Source organism: Podarcis liolepis (assembly GCF_965112155.1).
Source record: "Podarcis liolepis genome assembly, chromosome: 1".
Classification (NCBI taxonomy): Eukaryota; Metazoa; Chordata; class Lepidosauria; order Squamata; family Lacertidae; genus Podarcis; species Podarcis liolepis.
Genome location: NC_139554.1, coordinates 124,453,923 through 124,479,100, shown reverse-complemented (window position 1 = coordinate 124,479,100; position 25,178 = coordinate 124,453,923). Strand labels below are relative to the sequence as shown.

At 44.1% G+C, this 25,178-nt stretch overlaps 1 protein-coding gene across 2 annotated transcripts; it reads left to right on the top strand.

Annotated features, from left to right (window-relative positions):
• The first annotated feature begins 401 nt into the window (after positions 1-401).
• On the top strand, positions 402-23,875 carry LOC310690181 (caspase-8-like). Of its 2 annotated transcripts, none has more exons than XM_083468879.1 (11): positions 402-530; positions 6,854-7,248; positions 8,065-8,164; positions 9,769-9,904; positions 11,545-11,609; positions 13,879-13,912; positions 14,614-14,685; positions 15,649-15,722; positions 20,104-20,215; positions 21,180-21,708; positions 23,245-23,875. In XM_083468879.1, exons 2-11 carry the CDS (start codon positions 6,935-6,937, stop codon positions 23,408-23,410), a joined length of 1,602 nt encoding a protein of 533 aa, XP_083325005.1. In that variant the 5' UTR covers positions 402-530; positions 6,854-6,934; the 3' UTR covers positions 23,411-23,875. The 2 variants fall into 2 exon arrangements, with proteins under 2 accessions (XP_083325005.1, XP_083325004.1); XM_083468878.1 differs by lacking the exon at positions 402-530 and adding an exon at positions 3,314-3,693 and having other exon boundaries at positions 6,905-7,248.
• The last annotated feature ends 1,303 nt before the right edge of the window (positions 23,876-25,178 follow it).

Sequence of the window (25,178 nt, the reverse complement as noted above, 5' to 3'; positions counted from 1 at the left end):
TAAAGAGCTAAGATTGTTGTGCCACCTTAAAGACTAAAATAATAAATACATTCATCTGTAGGGTGCCACAAGACTTTCTGTTCCTTTTGTTGCAGCAGGCAATATTACAGCTGCCTCTTTGGAAATAACTCATGTGGGATCCGACTGTAAGGTTGCAAACCTGTCCAGATACCTAGAAGTAATCCCACTGAAATTAGTGGGAATTTCTTATGAATGTACATAATACTGGGTTGAATGATTATTCAAATTAAGGCAACAACATCTGCAAACCTATCCTTTTCCTTATTCATTTCCTTGTTGATTTTTAACAACGAGGGGGAGAATCTCCCCACTACCACCATATGCACACAAGGGCTGCAGTAAAAAAAGGGTAAAAGGTAAAGGACTCCTGGGCAGTTAAGTGCCTTCAGATGTCTTCTAAAGGTTATATACTTATCTCCTTGACATCTGATGGGAGGGCGTTCCGCAGGGCGGGCACCACTACTGAGAATGTCCCCTCTGCCTGGTCCCCTGTAGCTTCACTTCTCTCAGTGGGGGAACTGCCAGAAGAAGGCACTTGGTGCTGGATTTCAGTGTCTGGGCTGAAGAATGGGGGTGCAGATGGTGGGAGAAGAGGGGAAACTTGCATCCCCCAGAGGGCACTGGGCTCCACCCACTTCAATGCGCCCAATCTGCTTATTTATTTATTTTCCTTGTTTTCTTTTTGAGAGTGGGGGAAGAGTAGGAAAAAATGCTTAGGAGATCAGATCGGGTGTCTGTACCGGGGGTTCGCAACCCCACAGCTTTAAGATATATATTTTTTTTATTTAACCCCCCCCCCCAACAACACAGTTGGCCTGATATATGAACCCACTCTGATCCATTCGCAACAGAAATAGGCACATCTGTGAAACACCTGACATAGGTGAATGATGGTTCAGATGCAAGTGTGAACTATTGCCAGACATCCTTGTATCGCTTCAAATGCAGTGCTTTCAAATGGCAGCAGCACAGAGTTAGATTCAGGGTCATCACTGATAAGCAATCAGGTAACTAACTAACTACAAAGAACACGTCAAGGTGTGGCCAAGGGTGGGGAGCCAGGACTATGCGAAAATGTTCTCAAGGTACCTTTCCGTGATCCATGAGCTTGGAGGAACAACTGTGAATTGAGGTTGTTTACATACAGAGACATCACCTTGCCAACAAAGGTCCATATAGTTAAAGCTCTGGTTTCCCAGTAGTGATGTATGGAAGTGAGAGCTGGACCATAAAGAAGGCTGATCACCAAAGAATTGATGCTTTTGAATTATGGTGCTGGAGGAGACTCTCCAAACCGATCCATTCTGAAGGAAATCAGCCCTGAGTGCTCACCGGAAGGACAGATCCTGAAGCTGAGACTCCAATACTTTGGCCACCTCATGAGAGGAGAAGACTCCCTGAAAAAGACCCTGATGTTGGGAAAGATGGAGGGCACGATAGAGGATGAGATGGTTGGATAGTGTTTCGAAGCTACCAGCGTGAGTTTGACCAAACTGCGGGAGGCAGTGGAAGACAGGAGTGCCTGGCATGCTCTGGTCCATGGGGTCACAAAGAGTCAGACACGAATAAACAACAACAGGCCCTTAATCCGCCAGATCCATTTTTACTGCTCTGGCAGTGGAAGGAAACCAATGTGATGTGCAGGGCCGGATTTAGTTTTGATGAGGCCCTAAGCTACTGAAGATAATGGGGCACTTTATATGCCCAGCTGTCCTTTGCCAACAACAAATTGTTACTGATTTTTGTGTTGAATGCATGCTATTTTTATAAGAATAAAAACTGCTCCTTTTCACTTATGGGGTACCCAAGAGCCCATATAGAGTCCTTACATAGGTTCCCTATTGGTAGGAGAGAATAACAAAAGCCAACCAGAGAATATTGAGAAGCAAAGCAGCTAGTAAGCCTTATCTTTATTAAAGGGTGTTCCCCCCACAGGCAGTGGGGGGGGGGAGACCATAGACATTTGAAATTGCCCACCTTGGAGAAGACCACCCCCAGAAACATACATATACTGTATACATACATCACAGAAGGGGTGTAGCTCAAGACCACCCCCTAGATACATCATACCTACATCACAGAAAAGGCAGAAATCTGAGTGGGTTGTTTTTATCATGTCTGCCAGGTTACCTGTTAATTGTCACTTGACTGGATTACCCGGGAGCCTGGCTATTCTTTTGTTATGATAACTACTGGGCTCTCACCCTATTCATATCTTAAACATTCCCTGAAGACAGGATTTGTGAGCAAAGAGACAATGGGGAGATTTCCCATTTCGACCTTGCAGAGAAATATTTGAGGTCATTTTGGGAGAGAGAAAATGGTTTCAGGAGTTTTCTGTGGGTTTCTGACATGTGGTTTACATATTTGATTGGTACATTTATGAACATCTCTCTCTCTCTCACACACACACATTTTATTTATATAAAATTTATATAAATAAATTTTAAGGTCATACATACACACACACACACACACACTCACACTCGCTCTATATATATGACCTTAAAATTATTATAACACTATATATGGTAATTTATGGCCCTAATGAATATCTAAAGCCATTTGCACATGCAAAATGTTGGCACCCTATATAGAGAAACCAGTGATATTTTAGGGAGCAAGCTAGCAGGCATCACTTACATCATAGGAACCTACACAACACAAAACACTTGCTGTATGTAGGTAGGTTTTATTTCATTTTTTATCTTATATTTTGGAAATGTACATCCAGGTGTTTTTTTCCTTTGAATTTTTTGGGTGCCCCCAAGAGAGTGGGGCCCTAAGCTATAGCTTGTTTAGTTAATACGTAAATCCGGCATTTGATGAGACGTTTAGGACCTTTAGGTCACCACTGTAGGAATCGTGCGAATTCAATGACATCTGCTGTCGATGGGATGGATTTGACTTTTTACCTTTATCTCAGAAGGATCTGGCTGGGAGGGGGGAGGGGGGTTGGGAAACTTGCCTAGGCATGTTTGGTTTTAGGGGAAAGTGGCCAGCTCATAAACATACGCCATTTCAACAAATCTCACAACCTAAGAACAACAAAGAATGCTTTACGTTTCCAGTACTGAGCGCATTTTAAATGCACGTTTTGCAAACAAAAAACAAAAAAAAACCCCAAAAACCTCCCAGGACCAAGGAAGCAATCACAGGGGGCTCCTTCCCATCCTTCCGTGTCTTATTACAAAATTAAGAGAAGATGGCGATTTCTTTAAAGGGAAACGCAAGCTAGCAGCAAAGCCCCCGCTGCCCTTCTGTGCGGGGAATGTCCCTGATATATTGCAACATCCAGCGGCCGCTTTCTCAGGGAACTCCCGTCAAGCAGGCGGAAATAATTTTATTTTTAGGGCCGTAAGAGTTGAGTGGGTGGCGCTTCCCTGCCTACGTGCAGCCGCGCAAGGCAAGACGAAGCAAGGGAGCGATGATCGGACCAGGAAATTCAAAAAAATTGCAGGAGGCAGCGTGGAGCGGCGGCTGCGCGATTCCTCTTTGCTAAACTCCGTGGGAATCGGGGCGAAGTTGGGCGAAGTTTCCTCCGCTGCTCCGATCCTGCGCCTTGTTTTGTTTTCCTTTCTCCGGCATCTGAACTTTGTAAGATCTCAAAGCCCAGAAACTCATGTTGAAAGATCGGGAGGCCTGGCTGGGTGTCTTCTTTAGAAACAAAAAGTAAGTTTTTTTGGGGGGGGCGGGAGGTTTGCGCTGCCAACTGCCCGGAGATCTGTGTGTGTGTGTGTGTGTTCAAATCTAACAATTAATTATAACCGCAATTAAGCGGCTTGCACCCCACCTTCCGAGGGCGAGCCGCCCCTTTTCCAGGAAATCAGGTTATCTCGTTTCCCCATCCACCAGGCACCGCTGAGTCTATAGCAAAGCGAAACTAGGATAGCCTGGCTGTGACTTCTCAGAAGTAAGTCCTGTTGACTTCAGGGGACTTACTCCCAGGTAAGGGGTTAGAAGGCAACCAGTGAAGATCTACAGTGCTACACCAAGTTGTGCCCCTTGGGTCAGGATCTTTCCTGCTTCCGTTACCACCTAAGAAGAAGAAAAAGCTTAGTTCATCAAAATCTGCCTACATTTGCATCTACATAAAACATAGGTTGGGTGTTGTTTTTTGAAGGGGGGCCCCACATTATTTTTATAATCAGGTGGCACTTTAGACACCATCTTAGAAGACGCTTTTTTCCCTCAGACAGCTTAAGATGGCAACTCCCCTCTTCCGGTTTTTCTTCATACAGAAAATTATTAATCAACCGATCAAAATGTGCTGTGGGGCTTATCAGGAGAGGCCTTTATTTTATTTTTATTTTTAGTTGGCCGGAAGTGTTATTTGCTAAAGACAGGGGTTGTCGCTGTCACATTTCCTCTTGTCTCCAAAAAAAAATATGTTCACCCGCACAAGGCCACTCAGGCAAAAGATCTCTTAAAAGCAAAAAACCGAACCTGGCCCCAAACTTGAACAGGAAACATTTCAAACCCTCATTCCCAAACAAGTACATGCAGCCCTTCAAAATAATCACACATGCAGGCCTCCTAAATACTTTCCCCAAACACTTAACACGTGTTTCCCTGCTTTTTTAAAAACACACACTCACACACAAATACTGTCCTTTGGCTTTCGGGAAGAAGAAAGTAAGATAGGAAGCTAGAGCTTGCATCTGAAAAGTGAAATAAACCAAACTTTTAAAATTTGCAAAAATCAGGAGGCTTAAGGGGCCTTGGGAGATGGCAAGGGACTGTTTTGGGGTGTCCACATTGAGCACACCCCAAGAGCGAAAGTTTGTGGCCCCATCATTTTCTGAGCCCGTTCATAGGAAGTGAGAGGTGCCCCTCACCCTGGAGCCCAACCCTCTCTTATAAGTTCAAAGGGACGTTTGAGAGTCTGATTGCAGCATTAGAATAGAATTGTATAGTTAGAAGTGACGCCCCCCCCCCAAGAGTCCTTTAGTTCAAACCCTGCAATTCATGGACCTGGAAAGCCAAGTATCGGGCTGCCGTATGCGCAGGGATGAAGGGACGCGGGTGGCGCTGTGGGTTAAACCACAGAGCCTAGGACTTGCCGTTCAGAAGGTCAGCGGTTCGAATCCCTGCGACGGGGTGAGCTCCTGTTGCTCGGTCCCTGCTCCTGCCAACCTAGCAGTTCAAAAGCACGTCAAAGTGCAAGTAGATAAATAGGTGCCGCTCTGGCGGGAAGGGAAACGGCGTTTCCGTGCGCTGCTCTGGTTTGCCAGAAGCGGCTTAGTAATGCTGGCCACATGACCTGGAAGCTGTACGCCGGCTCCCTCAGCTAATAAAGCGAGATGAACACCGCAACCCCAGAGTCGGTCACGACTGGACCTAATGGTCAGGGGTCCCTTTACCTTTTTAACCTGCAGGGAGATTGGCACAGAGCAAACATTGGTCACCCATATTAATATTAAGACCTTCAAAAAGTTATAGTAGGCTGTGTACAGCACTGGTACAACAGTTCCACACAATACCTGAAGGGTCATTGAAGACTAGAGTATATTCATTGCTCAGGGCTATCTCACCTAAAATAAGTTGACAGAGTACATGCACTGGGATTTACTAGAGCCTATTTAGAGCCACATGACCTGGAAGCTGTACACCGGCTCCCTCGGCCAATAAAGCGAGATGAGCGCCGCAACCCCAGAGTCGGTCACGACTGGACCTAATATCAGGGGTCCCTTTACCTTTACCTTTACCTATGCACAGGGATGTGAGAGCACATCCTATGAAACTTTCAGGTAAGCTTGTTGAGGACTGTGTTGTTATTGTTGTTCTGCCAGATATTTTCTCTGGCCTGGTTCCTTCTTTCGGGCCTTGATTCTGCTGCATTAGAGAACTGGTGAATTTCTTAATCAGACTTTTATCTCCAGACTGAAAACCAACAGTTGGTTCTTATTCATGCCTTACAACTTAATTCTTTGTTAGTTTCTTTCTTTTTTTACTTATTGTTGTGCATTATTTTCTATTTAAAAGACCCAATGCTTTTGGTGTGGCGGATTACATGCCCAAATTAACTTGATACGGTGACCCATTGAGTCATTGTCACAAGAATTCTGGGCTTGAGGTCTTCAAGCAGGTGTCTGTTTCTTGCATTTTAACAGAATTTGTTTCAGGCATCCTATAAAAAAATTACTTGACACCCCTATTGATGTAGAATTTGTTGACAAAGCATTAATAATAATAATAATAATAATAATAATAATAATAATAATTAATTTATACCCCGCCCATCTGGCTGGGCTTCCCCAGCCACTCTGGGCGGCTTCCAAAAAAATATTAAAATACTGTAATACATCAAACATTAAAAGCTGCCTTCAGATGTCTTCTAAAAGTCTGGTAGTTGTTGTTCTCTTTGACATCTGGTGGGAGGGCATTCCACAGGGAGGGCGCCACCACCAAGAAGGGTCTCTGCCTGGTTCCCTGTAACTTGGCTTCTCGCAGTGAGGGAACCGCCAGAAGGCCCTCGGTGCTGGACCTCAGCGTCCGGGCAGAATGATGGGGGTGGAGACCCTCCTTCAGATATACTGAATAACATTTGCAAAGTTATTCACAGGGTGTGTGTGTGTGTGTGTGTGTGTGTGTGTGTGTGTGTGAATTTAAGAACAGGATATTTCTTCAAAAGACTGCAGGATATTGCTTCATAAGCTATAAGCATTTATTCTAAAAAACAACAACATACAATTACACAAGAAGTGTTTGTTATATCTAACTGAAATAGCTGCTGCAATTTCCGTTGGCATGGTTTAGATCCCTGCTTTTACTTAATTCCCAATACTTGTTGTTGTTGTTGTTGTTTGATTGTGGATTGGTGGCTGCCGAGTGGTTTCTCCTTCAACACCAACTCCTTGCTTGCTTTTCTCTCCCTTCTTAGAAATCTTAGCGCCTGACAAAAGCCGCCATCATGATTAACAGCGACAGTCGAGAGCTGACATGGAATCTTTTGAAAATTGATGAGAACATGGGAAACGAAGATTTGGAGGCTTTTAAGTTTTTCTGCCGTGATTTCATCCCCTGGAAGAAGTTGGAAACTGTGGAGACGGCACACAATCTTTTCGCTTATCTCATGAACGAAGACATACTAAACGAGGAGGACAACTTTATAGTAGCAGAACTTCTTTATAGAATTAAGAATATCAGCCTGCTGGCGAAGCTTGGCTATACCAAAGATGCAGTTGAAAGAGATCTGCCTCGAAGAGGGAGAGTATCTGAATATCGGTGAGTCTTCCATTTCTGAAGATGCCGTTCTGCTTGAAAAACATTGGCTGATATGTTCCCTTCATTCTGGTGGGCATAAAAACATATTTATTTATTTATTTATTTGCTAGCTGTTTGGTGGGGAGACCTTGAACCTAGACAGCTGCCACCAGAGAGTTCTGGTTCTGTGGATGTTTGGGTTGGGTGGTGGTGGTTGGGAAGCCAGGTTTCTAAGACTTAGGGGGTTGTCAACCGGATCACTAACGCCCACTTGAAAGCGTTTCAGGATTCTAGGTGGGCGGTAGAGGGTTCTATGGCACAAGCTGAATCCTCCTTCCATCAAGCACTGGTGGGCAGTAAGGACATTTTACCATCAGGAAAGATGCATTAGTGGGCGGTAGGTATCAAAAGGTTGACTACCCCTGGCTTAGATAGGTAAAGGTAAAGAGACCCCTGACCATTAGGTCCAGTTGTGGCCGACTCTGGGGTTGCGACGCTCATCTCACTTTATTGGCCGAGGGAGCCGGCGTATGGCTTCCAGGTCATGTGGCCAGCATGACTAAGCCGTTTCTGGCGAACCAGAGCAGCGGACAGAAACGGCGTTTACCTTCTCGCTGGAGCGGTACCTATTTATCTACTTGCACTGGCGTGCTTTCGAACTGCTAGGTTGGCAGGAGCTGGGACCGAGCAACGGGAGCTCACCCTGTCGTGGGGATTCGAACCGCCGACCTTCTGATCGGCAAGCCCTAGCCTCTGTGGTTTAACCCACAGCGCCACCCGCGTCCCCTGGCTTAGATAGTAATCACTAAATTGCCTCACCAAACTCTTGTCACACAGGCAGATGCTGTATGATTTGTCAGAAGAGTTCCCTAAGGCAGATGTGAAGACTGCTGTGTTCTTTCTGAGGGACCATATCCCAAAGAAGCAATCCACTGATGTAAGTAAAGAGTAAGGGCTTCTAAAAATAGTTCCATTCTAGTGGGCTGGGGGAAATGCCCAGAAAGATTGTAACTGTACTGTGATGGTCAGTGTGAGAGTTAAGGAAAGGAGCAGTAGGACAGCCTTCCCCAACTTGGTGCCCTCAAGATGTTCTGATGGGGCTGCTGGGAGCTGTAGTCTTTGACTTCTGGAGGGCATTTGGGTAAACTTTGGATCATGTCACCAAGTAAAGAGAAAGACGAAGCCCATTTGAGCATGTGTGTTGCTTCTCCGTCACAGAGAACTTGCAACATACGCATGCATATTCATTATGGGGATAAACTCACTGTGTGAAAACATGGTAACTTGCACATATTTTTATTATTTTTACGTTTATGTAAAGGTAAAGGGACCCCTGACCATTAGGTCCCGTCATGACCGACTCTGGGGTTGCGGCACTCATCTCGCTTTACTGGCCGAGGAAGCCGGCGTACAGCTTCCGGGTCACGTGGCCAGCATGACTAAGCCGCTTCTGGCGAACCAGAGCAGCGCACGGAAACGCCGTTTACCTTCCCGCTGGAGTGGTACCTATTTAGCTACTTGCACTTTGACGTGCTTTCAAACTGCTAGGTTGGCAGGAGCTGGGACCGAGCAATGGGAGCTCACCCCGTTGCAGGGATTCGAACCACCGACCTTCTGATCGGCAAGTCCTAGGCTCTGTATTTTAACCCACAGCGCCACCTGCGTCCCTCTTACATTTATATAGTTACCCCGTAATGGAAGTTATCTGGGCGGCTCACAAAGCAATAAATAAACGAAACAATAGAATATTGTATAAAATTCTCTCTCTTCCAACTGGCTGGGTTTCTCCACTCTGGGTGGCTCCCAACAGAATATAAAAAAACACGATAAAACATCAAAATTTAAAAACGTCCCTAAACAGGGCTGCCTTCAGATGTCTTCTAAAAGTCAGATAGTTGTTTATTTCCTTGACATCTGATGGGAGGGCGTTCCCCAGGGCGGGCGCCGCTACCGAGAAGGCCCTCTGTCTGGTTCCCTGTAACCTCGCTTCTCGCAGGGAGGGAACCACCAAAAGGCCTTCGGCGCTGGACCTCGGTGTCTAGGCTGAACGATGGGGGTGGAGATACTCCTTCAGGTATACTGGGCCAATAACAACTATTACAAATGCGACTGGGAATGACCCTGGAGAGGAAGAACGTTAGAGAGTATTGAGAAGGTTGGGATCTTCACTCCTCACAACTGCTTCATTGGATCAATAGGCCTGCACTGCTTTGGTTTCATTGACTAAAGAGTTAACTTGTACGGACACTTTTTTTAAAAAAAATGCTGACCTACACTTGACTCTGGCTGCTCCTGATACCATCTGAGATGCTCAGTGTTTAAAAAAAGACTAGGTCTGTAAAGTAGCAGGGATTTATTTGGCCTGTTCTGTGTTGGCTTTCAGAATAATTTCGTCACTTTGGTTGGGGAGCACAGGAAACACATGGGAGTTTGTTGTTGCTGAGAAACACTTCTCTTAAAATGTAGAAAGACTTGGTGATTCCTGGCTGGGGCGTGAGATATAAGCAAGGACGCAGCTATTGTGTTTACTTTTTCTCCTAGTCTGCTCTAGAACTGTTGATTTGCCTGGAAAAGCAATGCCTTATATCGGAGACCAATATCTCTCTGCTGGAAGAAACCTGTCAGAAGATATCGCCCGAACTCCTGAAAATACTGGCAGCATATAAAGAAAGACAAGGTGTCTAATTTTGAGTAGATCATCTCCTTACAAATTGACCAAAATGAACTTAGTTGTTCCTCTTATCTTATCAGACAGTGGCTACTGGCGTTGTCTCGTGTAGGTTGATAATGGCAATGCAACTAAGGCCCAATTTAAAAATGGGTATGTGTTAGATTTGGCCTTGCCAAGTTCACTGTAAAGTGGGGTAGAAGAGGGCTAAGTTTTTATAACAAAAAGAGGGATCACAAAAAGAGCACAACACACTTTCCTCCCTTTTAGAAGGGGGGAAGTTAACCCCCTTATAAAAAAAACCTCTATACCTGGGTCGGCCAATTCATTGGTTACTTTTCACCTGTGTTTTAAATCAATGAATCAGTGTTTTATCATTCACTTTTTCTGATCCCAATTTGTTTCTTTTGTTTTTTTTAAATCATGGGATACATTTCCTTTTTGTTTAATCTGCCTTAAGAAATCTTGAACTCGTTCCTAACTCGCTCCTGGTTCCCCCGCTGACTTTCTAACATGAGAGCTTCTCATCTACATGAGATGTGAATGTTGAAACGGAAATGGGGTTGTGGCGATGAATGCCCTGTAGTTTCGGCAACTTGCTCAAGACCACTCGGCTATCTGTCTCACTTCTTTGTATGTAAACAGGAATAATAATCCTCTGTGTTCAGGGTAAATCAAATACCTATCATCCGTGCTACGGCTGGGGGCGGGGATGACGAGGAATGTGTGGTTGTGGTGATCACACAGGGTCCCCGGTCGTTTGACGGTCTATTGATCCCTGTGCCACCACTGGGATTGCTTCCCCTTTGCCACCAACCCGTTTCTCTCGGGTACACATGGAGTCCAGACAGTTTTTAACATTAAACCAAATAAACAAGTTTATTTTATAAGCCTTAACTAGTTTATGGTTTCAGATAATTTTTCTTGTCAGTTTCTTAATACTAGTTTCCTTACCGGCATATATCTTCCTAATAACTTCTAACTAATTATCCCAACTGTCTATCTGACTCCTCGTAACAGATTCTGTCACTCTCTCATATCAACCTATCCCAACCCACAGACGTATACTCACTCTCCCTTCTCTAACACCCGACTGACTCTCAACAACACTAACTCTAACTCTGACTCCTCCCCTTGGGTTCCCACTTGCCAATCACTTCACACTCATTTAACCCTTTCCTTATGACCCAGCATGATGTCACCTAGGAGGGCAAACGCCACAGTGGTCCTTCACAAGTTTTGGTCTTGAGCTTCCATAAGCCCCAGCCATAATGCTAGCGATCATAGGATTGTAGAGGTAGAAGGGGACCCTTAAAGTCATCTAGTCCAATCCCCTGCAGTACAGGAATCTCAACTAAACTAGTAGTGTTTGGAGTTGCAGACCGGCAACATTGGCCATGCTGGCTGGGTCTGGTGCAAGTTGAGAGACCAACAACATCTGAAGCCAAATGGAGACAGGCTGCGCAAAAGCCTTCCATTCTGTTCTGTTTGTTGATAGTTGACTACCTAGAGCTCCCTCAGCTTAATCCTTACAGCAGACTTCTAGGACCAGTCATCTGTACCGATTATTCCTATTACGTAGTTCTTGCTAGGCAAAGGAAGGCATGACTCTCAACCTTTTTTGTTCTCTCATCCCTTGTAACCGGCAGAGTCTAAAGAACAAAGCACGGAAACTCTGCCCTCTCCTGGTGCTGGTGGATTTTATTTACTCAAGGTATGCTGCAAGAAAATATTTCCTTCTATCTATCATTTTGTTATATAGTGGTACATCTGGATGCGAACGGGATCCATTCTGGAAGCCCGTTCACATCCTGAAGCAAACGCAACCTGCGCCTGTGCATCTGCGTGGGTCGCGATTCGCCGCTTCCGCACATGTGTGTGATGTCATTTTGAACGTCTGCGCATGCGCGAGTGGCGAAACCTGGAAGTAACGCACCCTGAAGTAAAGCTCAACCTGAAGCTACTTCAACCTGAGGTATAAACTGTACACCATTTGATTCCCCACCCCCAACTTTGTGTAAGTTGGTTGCTGCTTTCAGGGGTAGTCCACGATGTTTTCGGACTGGGTTCCCACTTAACCCCATCAAGCAATACGTGACCCTTATTTGTTTGTTTATGGGAAGAAGGGTGGGGTGGGGGGGTATCTGTGTATTCACACACAAAAACTTTTTTATATATTATAAAATGCATATAGACAGCCCCCCCACACACACACATCAGTGGAGTGACAGGTCAGTGTTGCTCACTTGGCTCTTGTCTTGCTACTGGATTGGTAGCTATTTTTTAAAATTCACACAAAGTGGAAATAGTTTAACCATACTGCATTTTGTTCATGGTCAGTTTTTATGCTTCTCTTCTTAGGTGTCCTTAGGTAGATGCCTTCATTCATTTTGCCTTATATTATTTTTACAACTCCATTCACATTTTATTTTACAACTCCATTCACATTTATAATCACAAATAATAGAAATAACACAAGATTCTTCCGAATCTCAAGACTTCCCTCCTCCCCTCCATGGGTACTCTACGTAACTTTTTAAACTAAATATTATAAGTCCATCTAATTTACCCTCCTCCATTGTATCCAAAGCCTGTGTAACATTGCAAGAGTTATTTAAAACCTGCCAAAGAGTTCAGGTGTTTACAGCGATCTTTCCAATATAATGAAAATTTGTCCCATTCTTTATTGAAGTTTTGATTCTCCTGGTTTCTGATTTTCCCAGTTAGCCTTGTCATCTCTGCATAGTCCAATAATGTTGGTGCTACTGATCTGGATAGAAACCTGCCTTGTGTGTTCTCCTTTGTTGCCTCTTGGAGCGCACTGATTCCCCTTTGTAGTTAATTGTCTTTGCTGCATCTAAGCACCATTCCGTTGTAGCAGAAGCTACTGCTAAAACCCCACCTTTCCTTTTCAGAAGGCTGCAATTAGTTTATCAGGATGTGGGAAGGTGCATGGATGTTATTAAGCACGTTTAGCGTATAGAAATTATTTCAAACTTTGAGCTCTCATGTATTCACAGAAGAGGCACACAGATTAACACTGTGACACATCAATGCTGGCACATCAGCCAGTGCCAAACGATGGCTTAGCCACAAGGGCACAGGCTCAGAGAGAGGAAATTGCAACTTCTTTTCTCTGATCATTCTGCTGCTATGCTGAGCTAGAATCAAAAGTACCGTATTTTTCGCCCTATAGGACGCACAGTCCCATAAGACGCACCTAGTTTTTTGGGGGGGAAATAAAGGGGAAAAAATTATTTCCCCCCCAGGCGCAGGGCTGGGGCAGCCTGAGCTTCCCCCGACTCCAGCCCCCAAACAGGCAGCTCTCTGCAAGCCGTGGGAGCCCAGCGGTGGCGCCCGCTGCTTGCGGAGAGGTCCGCGAAGCCTGGACGCGCTGAGATCAGCGCGCGCAGGCTTCGGGATGCCGGCAACTCTCCCCAAGCAGCAGGAGCGTCCCCGCTGCTTGCCGAGAGGTTCGCGAAGCCTGGAGAGCGAGAGGGGTCGGTGCGCACCTACCGCTCTTGCTCTCCAGGCTTCAGCGAAAGCCTGCATTCGCCCCATAGGACGCACCCACATTTCCCCTTCATTTTTGGAGGGGAAAAAGTGCGTCCTATAGGGCAAAAAATACGGTAAACCTTGGTTACTGCTTGTGTTAGTCTGGTGAGGGCTAAACCTATGTTCGGGCAACATGTTAATACAAACTGTGGTATAAGTTAGCAACAGAACACCTTGGCAGAAGCAAAGCAGCCACAATTTCCTTTATGGAAATATGCGCATTCATATTAAGCCACAGTTTGGCTTGGTGTGATGTGCAAACCCAGCTGGTGATGAAGATGTAATTTAAAAAGAAGGATCAGAGCAATTTAATGCGTCCTGACTGGTAAATATCTTGTGATCAAATGCTTTTGGTCATGATCTTGTTGCTTTTCTCTTCTCTGCACGGAATATTTGCAAGTGAAAACTTTCTTTTGTTTCCCATACAGGGACTCTCTGTCAGTGACCCACCAAGAAATCATTGTACGTATTGAAAGTTCTTGCCTTCCTAATACGCATATTTAGATCTAAGGGTTGTCTTCAACTAAGTTTTACTCAGAGTAAACCCACTGAAATAAATGGACATGGTCGTTGTTTTATAAATGGCACCCTTTTATTCTTTTTTTTAAATATGATTTTCAATTTATACATTTCAGTAATTTTATAATCATTTTAACATTTCAAAACTTGACTTCCATCCCCCTATTTCTGCGGTTCCTTAAATTTATTTTTTATATTTTCTGCATATCCAGATTAACTTAGTTTGCTCATTTATTTGTCTACTTTAAATATATACTCTTATAAATCCAGCACCCTTCTATTCTTGATAATTCTGCTGACAAGAGGGCATGGGGGGTAGGGGTGGCAGAGTTGAGTACTTTTGTAGGGAGAAATGAACCGCCAGAAGGCCCTCGGCACTGGATCTCAGTGTCTGGGCTGAATGATGGGGGTGGAGACGCTCCTTCAGGTATACAGGACCGAGGCCGTTTAGGGCTTTCAAGGTCAGCACCAACACTTTGAATTGCGCTCAGAAACGTACTGGGAGCCAATGAAGATCTTTCAGGACCGGTGTTCTATGGTCTCAGCGGCCGCTCCCAGTCACCAGTCTAGCTGCCGCATTCTGGATTAATTAATTTCTTATTTATACCACCTTTATAACAGCTTTTCCTTTTCCTTCCAAACAGATCCCCGCACCGAAGAATCTGGGAGCATGAGGGAGCATGCTGGACGTCTGCACTCCTTTGGTTCAAGTCAAGGTGAGATGGCTCGTAGGTTCTTTCTTTTTTTGTTATTCTGAGCTGTTATCTGTGTAGCTGTCTGTGAGGTGTCTTTGATTGAATGTGCACAAAGGAAAAGAGAGACGATTGTCTGAAAGCAGCCCGTATATCAGCTTAGCAAGCCTCAGTACTAAGCAGCTTTGTGCCCTCAACGCCATGAGCCACCATTCCACACTTTGTTTGAGTTACAAACAAGCCGGGAAGTCTTTGATTAGCTTCCCGTTGAGATCTGAACAGGGAAGACTGATATGCAACTGAAGAAACCATCTTTAAACCATAGCTTCACATACTGTCGTGTTCAGAAGCCATGAACCGTGATTTCTCTGTTTGAACATTGCGGGAAACTAGAGTTCGCCTGTGCAAAGCAGGGAATGAAGCAGGTACGCCTGGGAGCACGAGGCTCATTAACATCTTGGCTTGTTAATAATAATAATAATGATAATAATAACTTATTATTTATACCCCGCCCATCTGGCTGGGTTTCCCCAGCCACTCTGGGCGGCTTCCAGCAAACACTAAAACACAGTAACGTATTAAACATTAAAAGCCTCCCTAAACAGGGCTGCCTTTAGATGTCTTCTAAAAGTTTGGTAGGTATTTTTCTCTTTGACATCTGGTGGGAGGGATTTCCACAGGGCAGGTGCCACTACCGAGAAGGCCCTCTGCCTGGTTCCCTGTAACTTGGATTCTCGCAGCGAGGGAACCGTCAGAAGGCCCTCAGCGCTGGACCTCAGTGTCAGGGCAGAATGATGGAGGTGGAGACGCTCCTTCAGGTATACTGGACCGAGGCCGTTAAGTGGAGAATTGGTTGTCTAAATGCAGGCATAGAGAAAATGATTTTGCGTTTTTAAGGGGTTATTTTTGTCACACTTTTTTTTTATTTTTTAGGCAGTGTTCTAACCAAAATCTGAACCCAAGTGCATCCCTGTATTTGCCTTGCAGATTTAAAAGCTGGAAATGTGCGAGAGCCGAGTTTGCAACAGCCTGCAGGACAGGATCAACTGAAACTAGCAGAGGTTTGGCATGTTCCGAAGGGTTTATTGAATACAACTGGCCCTTCCTTAAGTCTGTAAATAACCCGTTAACAGCCTCATTCTGTTCATGTGCTTAATAGTGGTAGCAGTAGAGCTTGAGACCAAAAACCTTGAACTCGGGTCCATCTGTCCCCAATCAGTCACCTTTATTGGCATATTGAGAATACAAAAACACATGAGTCAAAATATAAAATTGGCATCTGTTCATAAAGAGAGATACCTTAGGATAGAAAGAGGCAATACCTTTTGTAGCAATTCTGGCACACGCCCTCCAAGTCCGGCAAGACCTGGCTGAGAGAGAGGGGTGTGTGCCGAAGCTAGTTTTTCAGAACAAAACACAACAGAAACAGTAGTAGTTGCTGCCACCACTTCCTTCTCTTAGGACAGTCCAGAAGAATAACCTAAGGAAGCAGATTACTCTTCAATGGGCTGTCCCACCCTGTATTGCTTTACCACATTTCAGGCAGAAATTCAACAGGTCTGGTAGGTGACCAAGTGGCCAGGCGTTGGACTTGGACATCCCCAGCAGAAGGCACAAAAGACGGAACAGGAAAATCCTTTCCCCAAAATTTATTTAAAAAACAAGATCATTCAAACTTAAACGTTGGCACATCTCTTACAAGTTTCAAACAGCGAAATAAAAACATTGTTTGACATCACTAACTAACCATACTCACAAACGAGAACAAAGAAGGCTTAGGATAGTTCTTAAGGTTGATTCCGCATTTCTAAGACATCAGGCAGATACTCTACATCACAAAGAACGCGCATATGAAAAATAATTAGGGACTATTGGGAAACTATATATAATGAATTTTAAAAGATACTTAAAAAAACTTTCCCCAAAACACCTGAGATTTTCCTCTTGGGAATGGTAGCAATGGAGATCCCCAAAAAACAAAAGTTTATTACTATATGCCCCCACCGCAGCTAGAACCATATTGGCACAAAGGTGGAGAATAAGTATAGTACCCACTTAAGGAAGAATAGCAGTGTAAACTGTTCGAATACGCTGAACTGGCTGGTTTGTTGAACCAGATAAGAGAAAACGAAGATGAGGACTACAAGGAGGAATGGACAATGTTTATTGAATATTTTAAGAACCAGTGTAGAAAAATACGTAGCTTAGCAGGTCTCGAGCAAATCCTCAGAGATGTGGATTATGCGGAGTAGAAGAAAAGCAAAGGAACCAGGAAAAGATTGGAAGGCAAGTCATATGTTAAAGGTAAAGGGACCCCTGACCATTAGGTCCAGTCGTGGCTGACTCTGGGGTTGTGGCGCTCATCTCGCTTTATTGGCCAAGGGAGCCGGCGTACAGCTTCCAGGTCATGTGGCCAGCATGACTAAGCCGCTTCTGGTGAACCAGAGCAGCGCACAGAAACGCCGTTTATCTTCCCACCAGAGCGGTACCTATTTATCTATTTGCCCTGGTGTGATTTCGATCTGCTAGGTTGGGAGGAGCAGGGACCGAGCAATGGGAGCTCACCCCGTCACAGGGATTCAAACCGCCGACCTTCTGATCGGCAAGCCCTAGGCTCTGTGGTTTAACCCACAGCGCCACCCGCGTCCCAAGTCTTATGGTACACATGCTGTATTTGGTACAAAGTTGTAAGTGGGACAGGGGGAGGGGCATTAAATATGCTCTCTGTTCCTGTTTTTGAAAATGCAAATTAAAGAAAGAAAAGAATAATGGCGGCACCATATGACTTCCAGCACAACAGTTGCGCCGGCAAAAGCTTGTGCAACAGGAAATATCAGCTTTGCAGCAATGTGTTGTGCAACCTGCCATAAGGACCATTCTGTAGTTAGAGAGTGGTACACAGGGAATGAGGGAGAAGTTAGTGAATATATTTTTTTATCGTACCAAATAGGCAATGGTGGCAGAATATTGAAAATCCCTCATTAAGAAATATCATTGAGATATGGGTGAAATATAAAGGAAAATTGAGACCAACAAATTCCCCACTAACCCTGGTGGTGGTGATAGAAGACTTCCCAGTAAATTTTTAAAAAGGAAAGTGAAAGTGAAGAAAATACTTAGAATAAAGGGTTGGGTGGAGAAAATGAGAAGCAAAGAACAAATAAGAGAAGTTCTAACGGGAAGTAAAATAACTTGGTTTAACTGTATACAACTGGTGCATTGGACAAAGAAGTGGTTAAGGGAAAACAAGAACTGCAAAGAATATACAAAATTTGAAAAAATGGTTATAAAAGGGGGAGATAAAGAAGACAATACAGTTATAAAAGGGGAAACCAGTGAAATTTATAAAATACTAGTAGAAATGGAAGATCAAGAATACAAATTAAAAGAGGTGTGGCAGATAGTCAAAGCTGGGGGGAAATATGGGAGAATAGTACGTTGAAAATGTTTTCTATACGAAGAAAATTATTATAAATTAATTTGGAGATGGTATTTGACACCAGTCAGATTAAATCAAATGAACAAGAATTTGGTATTATGTTGGAGGGGATGCCAGGAAACAGAGAGTTATATTCACATGTGGTGGGGGTGTAAATATGTAAAAAAAAAAAAAAAGGCAAAGGGTGTTTAAGGAATTAACAGAATTCACTGGGTTAAAGTTGACCAAAAGTCCAGAGGTAGAATTATTATCAATTTACAATGGGGTGGAAGGTTTGCAGGCTGTGAAGCACTTGCTCACAAATTTATTGACAGCTGCACAAATTATTATAGCTAGGAAATGGAAGGGGCAAGCAGAGTATAAAATGGAAGAATGGTATAAAGAGGTGTGGGGTATAGCTATTAACAATAAATTAACATGTGCCGTTAAGACGGAATATTTAGGAGAAATGATTTTCAGGACATAAGGTGCTTGTAGAATTTGCACTGTTAAAACAGAAAGGGGTCAAACCATCGCAAGAGGTGTTGAAATTTTGGAAGGTTAGATAGTTACAATGGAATGGTCTCGGGGGTGGGGTGCATATTTTTATTCTTATTTATTTATGATTATTACTTTTTAAATGAATGTATAAAATATAAATAAAAGAATAAATTAAAAAAATAAAAATAAAACCATTCTGGCTAGCTGCCCTTCTCTTGCGCATACCATCCTGCTAGCACTAATATAATATACAGTGGTACCCTGCTTCTCAAACGCCTTGGTACTCAAACAACTTGGAACCCCGAACACTACCAACCCAGAAGTAAGTGTTCCGGTTTGCGAACCTTTTTCGGAAGCTGAACATGCTCCATTTTGAGTGTTATGCTTCTGATCTGAGTGCAGCACTTCCGATTTGAGTGTTATGCTGAAGTCTGTTTTTGCTATTTGCTTTTTTGTTGCTCTTTTTTGTTTCTGTGACTTTGTGGAACCCAGTTCAGCTACTGACATTGATTGCGTGACTGCAGTACATTGTTCATTGCCTTCATTTTATGGATCAGTGGTCTCGTTAGATAGTAAAATTCATGTTAAATTGGTGTTTTAGGGGTTGTTTTTAAAAGTGGAACAGATTAATCTGTTTTGCGTTACTTTCTATGAGAAAGCTCGCTTTGGTTTTGGAACGGACTTCCGGAACAATTTGAGAACCAAGGTACCAATGTACTGCTAAGGAACTTCAACAGCACAGTGTTGACTTCCTCCCCAAGGAATTTGGTGTGGAGTAAGCCAACCTTACGATGGGACCCGGGTGGCGCTGTGGGTTAAACCACAGAGCCTAGGACTTGCTGATCAGAAGGTTGGCGGTTCGATCCCCGTAACGGGGTGAGCTCCAGTTGCTTGGTCCCTGCTCCTGCCAACCTAGCAGTTCGAAAGCACATCAAAGTGCAAGTAGATAAATAGGTACCGTTCTGGTGGGAAGGTAAACAGTGTTTCCGTGCGCTGCTCTGGTTCGCCAGAAGCGGCTTAGTCATGCTGGCCACATGACCCGGAAGCTGTACGCTGGCTCTCTCGGCCAATAAAGCGAGATGAGCGCCGCAACCCCAGAGTTGGCCATGACTGGACCTAATGGTCAGGGGTTCCTTTACCTTTACCTTTAAGCCACCCTTGTTAAGGAACCGTACCTATCCTAGTACTGGACATGTTTGTGCACAAACACCTGGGTGTTGTTGTTTTTTGCAGAAAGTCTTATTTTCTTGAGGAATCCCACAGGTATTTAAACTCACCTCCAGCCTTCAATCTAGGTTTAAGATCAGTGGTGCTGTTAGGGTTAAGTCTTTGGAGCAGAGATCCAGAGCACAGTTTGCCATAACAAGCAGTGTTTTTAAGTAAGCAACGTAAGGCACGTTACCGTATAAAGAGGGTTTCTATAAATCCAAAATCTACCTAACAGTATCACTGCCTGAGATGATGTGAGATAGATAAAACGGATTGGATAAGATGATGAAGTCTGACTTCCCCTTATTCCACAGGAGTCTGCTCTCTATAAAATGAACAGGCCTCGCAGAGGATATTGCCTTATTTTTAATAACGTCTATTTCAAGGGACATTTGAAACCCAGAGCAGGATCTCAAAAAGATGCCAGTAAGTGACTTGTCAAGCGTGTGTCTTGCCTCTCTTTAATACCTTTCAAAATAAGTGTTTTCATATACGTAGCAAGGAAGTTATTGTTGGTTTGCAAGTTTAATGTGGTTTCAGGGTACAGAAACCTTTCTGCGTTTATGGAAGTGTCCAGAAAAGGTCCTTAGATTTTTGTACTCTTAAGTGCTGAAGAAACTTAGGGGGTCTGAGAGCTTGGAGAAAACTCCTAAAACAACCATAACTTGTCTACTGAAAGCTGTATTCAAGGAGATGGGTGGCTTGGTGAAGATGTTTGGCATAGAAATGGCATAGAAATTGGCATAAACATTTGGGTTAATCCTGTAGAAATGAGCAGGCTTTCATTGCTTTTTACAAACCTCTCCACAATGCAGTTTTCCTCATTCTGCACCTTACTGGAATGTGCTAGCCTTGGGATAGTCAATGTAGTTGTGATTATTGATGGAAAGCAAATACCGTATTTTTTGCTCTATGACTCACTTTTTCCCTCCTAAAAAGTAAGGGGAAATGTGTGTGCGTCTTATGGAGCGAATGCAGGCTGTGCAGCTATCCCAGAAGCCAGAACAGCAAGAGGGATTGCTGCTTTCACTGCGCAGCGATCCCTCTTGCTGTTCTGGCTTCTGAGATTCAGAATAATTTTTTTCTTGTTTTCCTCCTCCAAAAACTAGGTGTGTCTTGTGGTCTGGTGCGTCTTATAGAGCGAAAAATACGGTACTTTCTACATTAAACACTTTTATCAGTGATGGTATTGTATCAAATCTGTTTTACCCTAATGACAGTATAGAAATCCTGATTATAAAAGATATAACTGGAAGCTGCCTTTATGGGATCAGGGTTTAAATTGATGCATCAAACTTTTTCCTGTTAAATTGGCACACCTGTTTCGTTGGTGTTTACTGCCATCTCTTTGCGCTAACCTCTGCCCCCCCCCCCCTTTTCTCTCTGACAGTGGAATTGGAAAGTGTGTTTAAATGGCTTGGGTTTGAAGTGAAAAAATATGATGACAAGACATCAGACGAACTTCTCAAACTTCTAAAGGACTGGCAATCTTCTGAATACTGGAAAGACAGTGATTGTCTTGTGTGCTGCATTCTCTCTCACGGCGAATCTGGGAAAGTTTATGCGACAGACAGCTGTCTCATCTCCATCAATAAAATCACATCTTTCTTCACAGCCAAACAATGTCCTTTACTGGCTAAGAAGCCCAAACTGTTTTTCATTCAGGCGTGCCAAGGTAGCAAGCCGCACCAGCCTGTTTACCTTGAAGCAGACAATCACGAGACGTGCTCCCCTGGAGCAGATGCCCAAACTTCAGGATTTATTCCTACACAACAGCAGATGACCTCAAGCATCCCAGAAGAGGCAGACTTCCTCCTTGGCATGGCCACAGTGGATGGTTATTATTCTTACCGGGATGTTCAGCGTGGCACATGGTTCATTCAGGTCCTCTGCGAGAAGCTTCGGGAGCTGGTACCAAGGTGATACTTTTACTTATTATGTGTGACAAGTCTTTCCTCGGCATTAATCTGGCATTTTGGATAAAATACCTTGGATTATACGTAACTAGGTCATGCTCTTAGCAGACCCATTGAAAGCAACAGAGTTAAGTTAGCTCATTCCAGTGGGTCAATTTTGGTTGACTTTATATAAGGCTTCACGTCGGCTAATCCACTGAACATTTTGAAATACAGTCGTACCTTGGTTGCCGAACGCCTTGGAACTCTTACGTTTTGGTTCCAAACGTGTTCCAGTTTTTGGAAGCCGAACATCCGGCGCGGCTTCAGATTGGCTACAGGACTTTCCTTCTGCAGCCAATCGGAAGCTGTGCCTTGGTTTTTGAACAGTTCTCCCAGAACTCTTTCTGTTCGAGAACTAAGATACGGCTGTTTAGGCATTAGTTAATGTTGCATGGTGCTGTTAAAGAGAGATGTTGCAGTTTCTTTGGGGAAAGCTAATTTCTCCTTTGTGTACAACATAGAGGGAGGGCGTGCCCAGCTGGCAAGCTACAGGGCTCATGCCAGCCAGGTTAAAAGTGACTGGTCAGACTGGTGCACCTCTACAAACATCGACTTAGGAAATGGTGCTGTCTGGGTCAGCCTACCAGCTTGGCCAATGTCTTTCATGATGCAAAACCAGAGATGTTTGTGGTGCCGCCTTTGTTTTCCACAAGTTGGAAACTGGCACCCTGCACGACATGAGGCAAGCATCTTTTTGGACACTACTAACTGATGTTCGAGCTGCTGACTCATCTGATGGCAGACTATCCTCAGCCAAGCTGAGGCAGCAGGGTAGGATCCAGACCCCAAGCTATCCCTGATCTAGTAGGATAAGGCACCTTGAAGGGTATTGCATTGTGTCTGCTCCTCAGTTAAAGGCTGATTCTTACACTAGGAGCTTTATTGAATATGCATGTGCACTCCCTCTTGGTTTTGCCTTTTAAAGTTTGATAGGTTGAGTAGGAATAAGTGGTGAGGACCACTAACTTTCTTCCTTTAAGGTAAAGGGACCCCTGACCATTGGGTCCAGTCATGGCCAACTCTGGGGTTGCACGCTCATCTCGCTTTATTGGCCGAGGGAGCCAGCATACAGCTTCCGGGTCATGTGGCCAGCATGACTAAGCCGCTTCTGGCGAACCAGAGCAGCACACGGAAACGCCGTTTACCTTCCTGCCGGAGCGGTACCTATTTATCTACTTGCACTTTGAGGTGCTTTGGAACTGCTAAGTTGGCAGGAGCAGGGACCGAGCAACGGGAGCTCACCCCGTCACGGGGATTCGAACCGCCGACCTTCTGATCGGCAAGTCCAAGCTCTGTGGTTTAACCCACAGCGCCACCCATGTCCCTAACTTTTTTCCTTTAGGACTAGAGAAATGCAGCTAACAAATTCTTGTTAGGCTTAAGGGATTTCAGAGTATCTGTAAGAAAAGTCCAGGACTGCAACAGGTTTTTTGCTTTTCCTCTTTAATGGTGACAATACTGCATTCTAATATATTTGCCTTTGCATTCTCTCTGCAGGAGAGAAGATATCTTGTCCATTCTTACGGCAGTCAATGACGACGTGAGCAAACTTTCAGACAAAAATGGACTAAAGAAGCAGATGCCGCAACCAGCTTACACTCTTAGGAAGAAATTAATATTCCCAGTGCCTAGCAACCCTCCTCCCGTGTCAAAACAGCTGTAGGGTTTTTTTGTGCTATTGTTTTTCTGTAGCGTTTTTGCTGTGGGTCGCTGACTGCTTGACAAGCACTCTTGGTTTTTGAAAGAGTAAAGAAAGCACACTCCTGCCTTTCAAATGGTCTTCCCCATGCTTTGAGCATCCCAAAGAATTCATCTGACGCCTGGAATGTACGTAGGAACAGTGAACAAGAAGTCCTCTCGTGTTCTCTTCAATGGAAGTGCAGAATGTACAGCTGCCCATGTACCATATTCACGCATTTCTAGATAAGTGTGTGCAAATGGCATAGTCATCGTGTATCCACGCCCCCGCCCTCAAAGAACCGTGCAGGTTTCGGCAACTCTGAACTAAAGAGATCTTTGTCTGCTTCTACAACTGCCACCACAGAAGGGTCCTCTTGGCTGGTGTGGCCTCAATCCTGCCTTAATGCCTGATAAAATAGTTAGCTTTTTCTTATGAGTAACAGGAAAATGGCTGTGTCTGTGCGTGCTTTTCTTTCAGGGAAACAACCTTATGGGACAGAGACATGGAACCGGTGAAAACCCAGCATATCCGTACAAGATTGAAAGCTGTGATAATAGGAACAGCTAACAGTTACACATCTACCCACTGCTACTAAGCAGAAATGAAAGCTAGTTCAGAAAGATCAGCGAGTTGAATCTCTGTTCTATGGCAGGGCATGCAATATGCAAATATGACTTAATTATGTAGATAGCGCAGAACTCTGGATGTGACCTTGTGCTCAAGGCTGCAGCATTTTATTTTATTTTTTAAATCCCATTAATGCTAAAATTTCTACTTAGCTCTCCCAAATTTAAATCAAAAAAGCTTGGGTTACATTGTGTCTAGTTTGGTCATCTTGGGCTTTTTTTTAATATGCTGCACCAATCCACCTGATTAATTAATTGGGATGAGATCACATACAGTGGTACCTTGATTTACAAACTTAATCCGTTCCGGAAGTCCGTTCTTAAACCAAAGCGTTCTTGAACCAAGGCGTGCTTTCCCATAGCAGCGGGGGACTCAATTTACAAATGGAACACACTCAACAGGAAGCGGAACATGTTCTGCTTCCAAGGCAGAGTTCACAAACCAAAACACCTACTTCCGGGTTTGCAGCGTTCTTAATCCTAGTTGTTCATAAACTAAGCTGTTATTAAACCAAGGTACCACTGTACTAGGGATGCGGGTGGTGCTGTGGATTAAAAGGAACAGTTCAAATGTGAGATCACATGTACTCAAGTACTGGAAAGTTCCAACCAGAAGAGCTTCTGATTGGCTGGTAAATTCTGATTAGGTTTGATTTCCTAGAAAGTGGGTTTTTCCTTTGTTGAGTATTCCCCCCCCCCCATGTCTGTGCACGTGTCTGCTAGTAGTTCCTCAGTTATGTGTGTCAGGTATCCCTTAGAATCAAAGAAATGTAGTCTTATCTTTTATTTTCCCCGTTTCCAACTTTATAGCAGTATTCTATTTGTACTGAGTACTTGATCTATTTTTATATAATAGTTACAATGGAATGGTCTATTTTTATATAATTGCAATTAACTACTTCACATGTTTTAATGGACACGGGTGGCGCTGTAGTCTAAACCACTGAGCATTGGGCTTGCCAATCAGAAGGTCGGCGGTTTGAATCCCCGCGATGGGGTGAGCTCCCGTTGCTCGGTCCCTGCTCCTGCCACCCTAGCAGTTCAAAAGCACGTCAAAGTGCAAGTAGATAAATAGGTACCACTCCAGCGGGAAGGTAAACGGCATTTCTGTGCGCTGCTCTGGT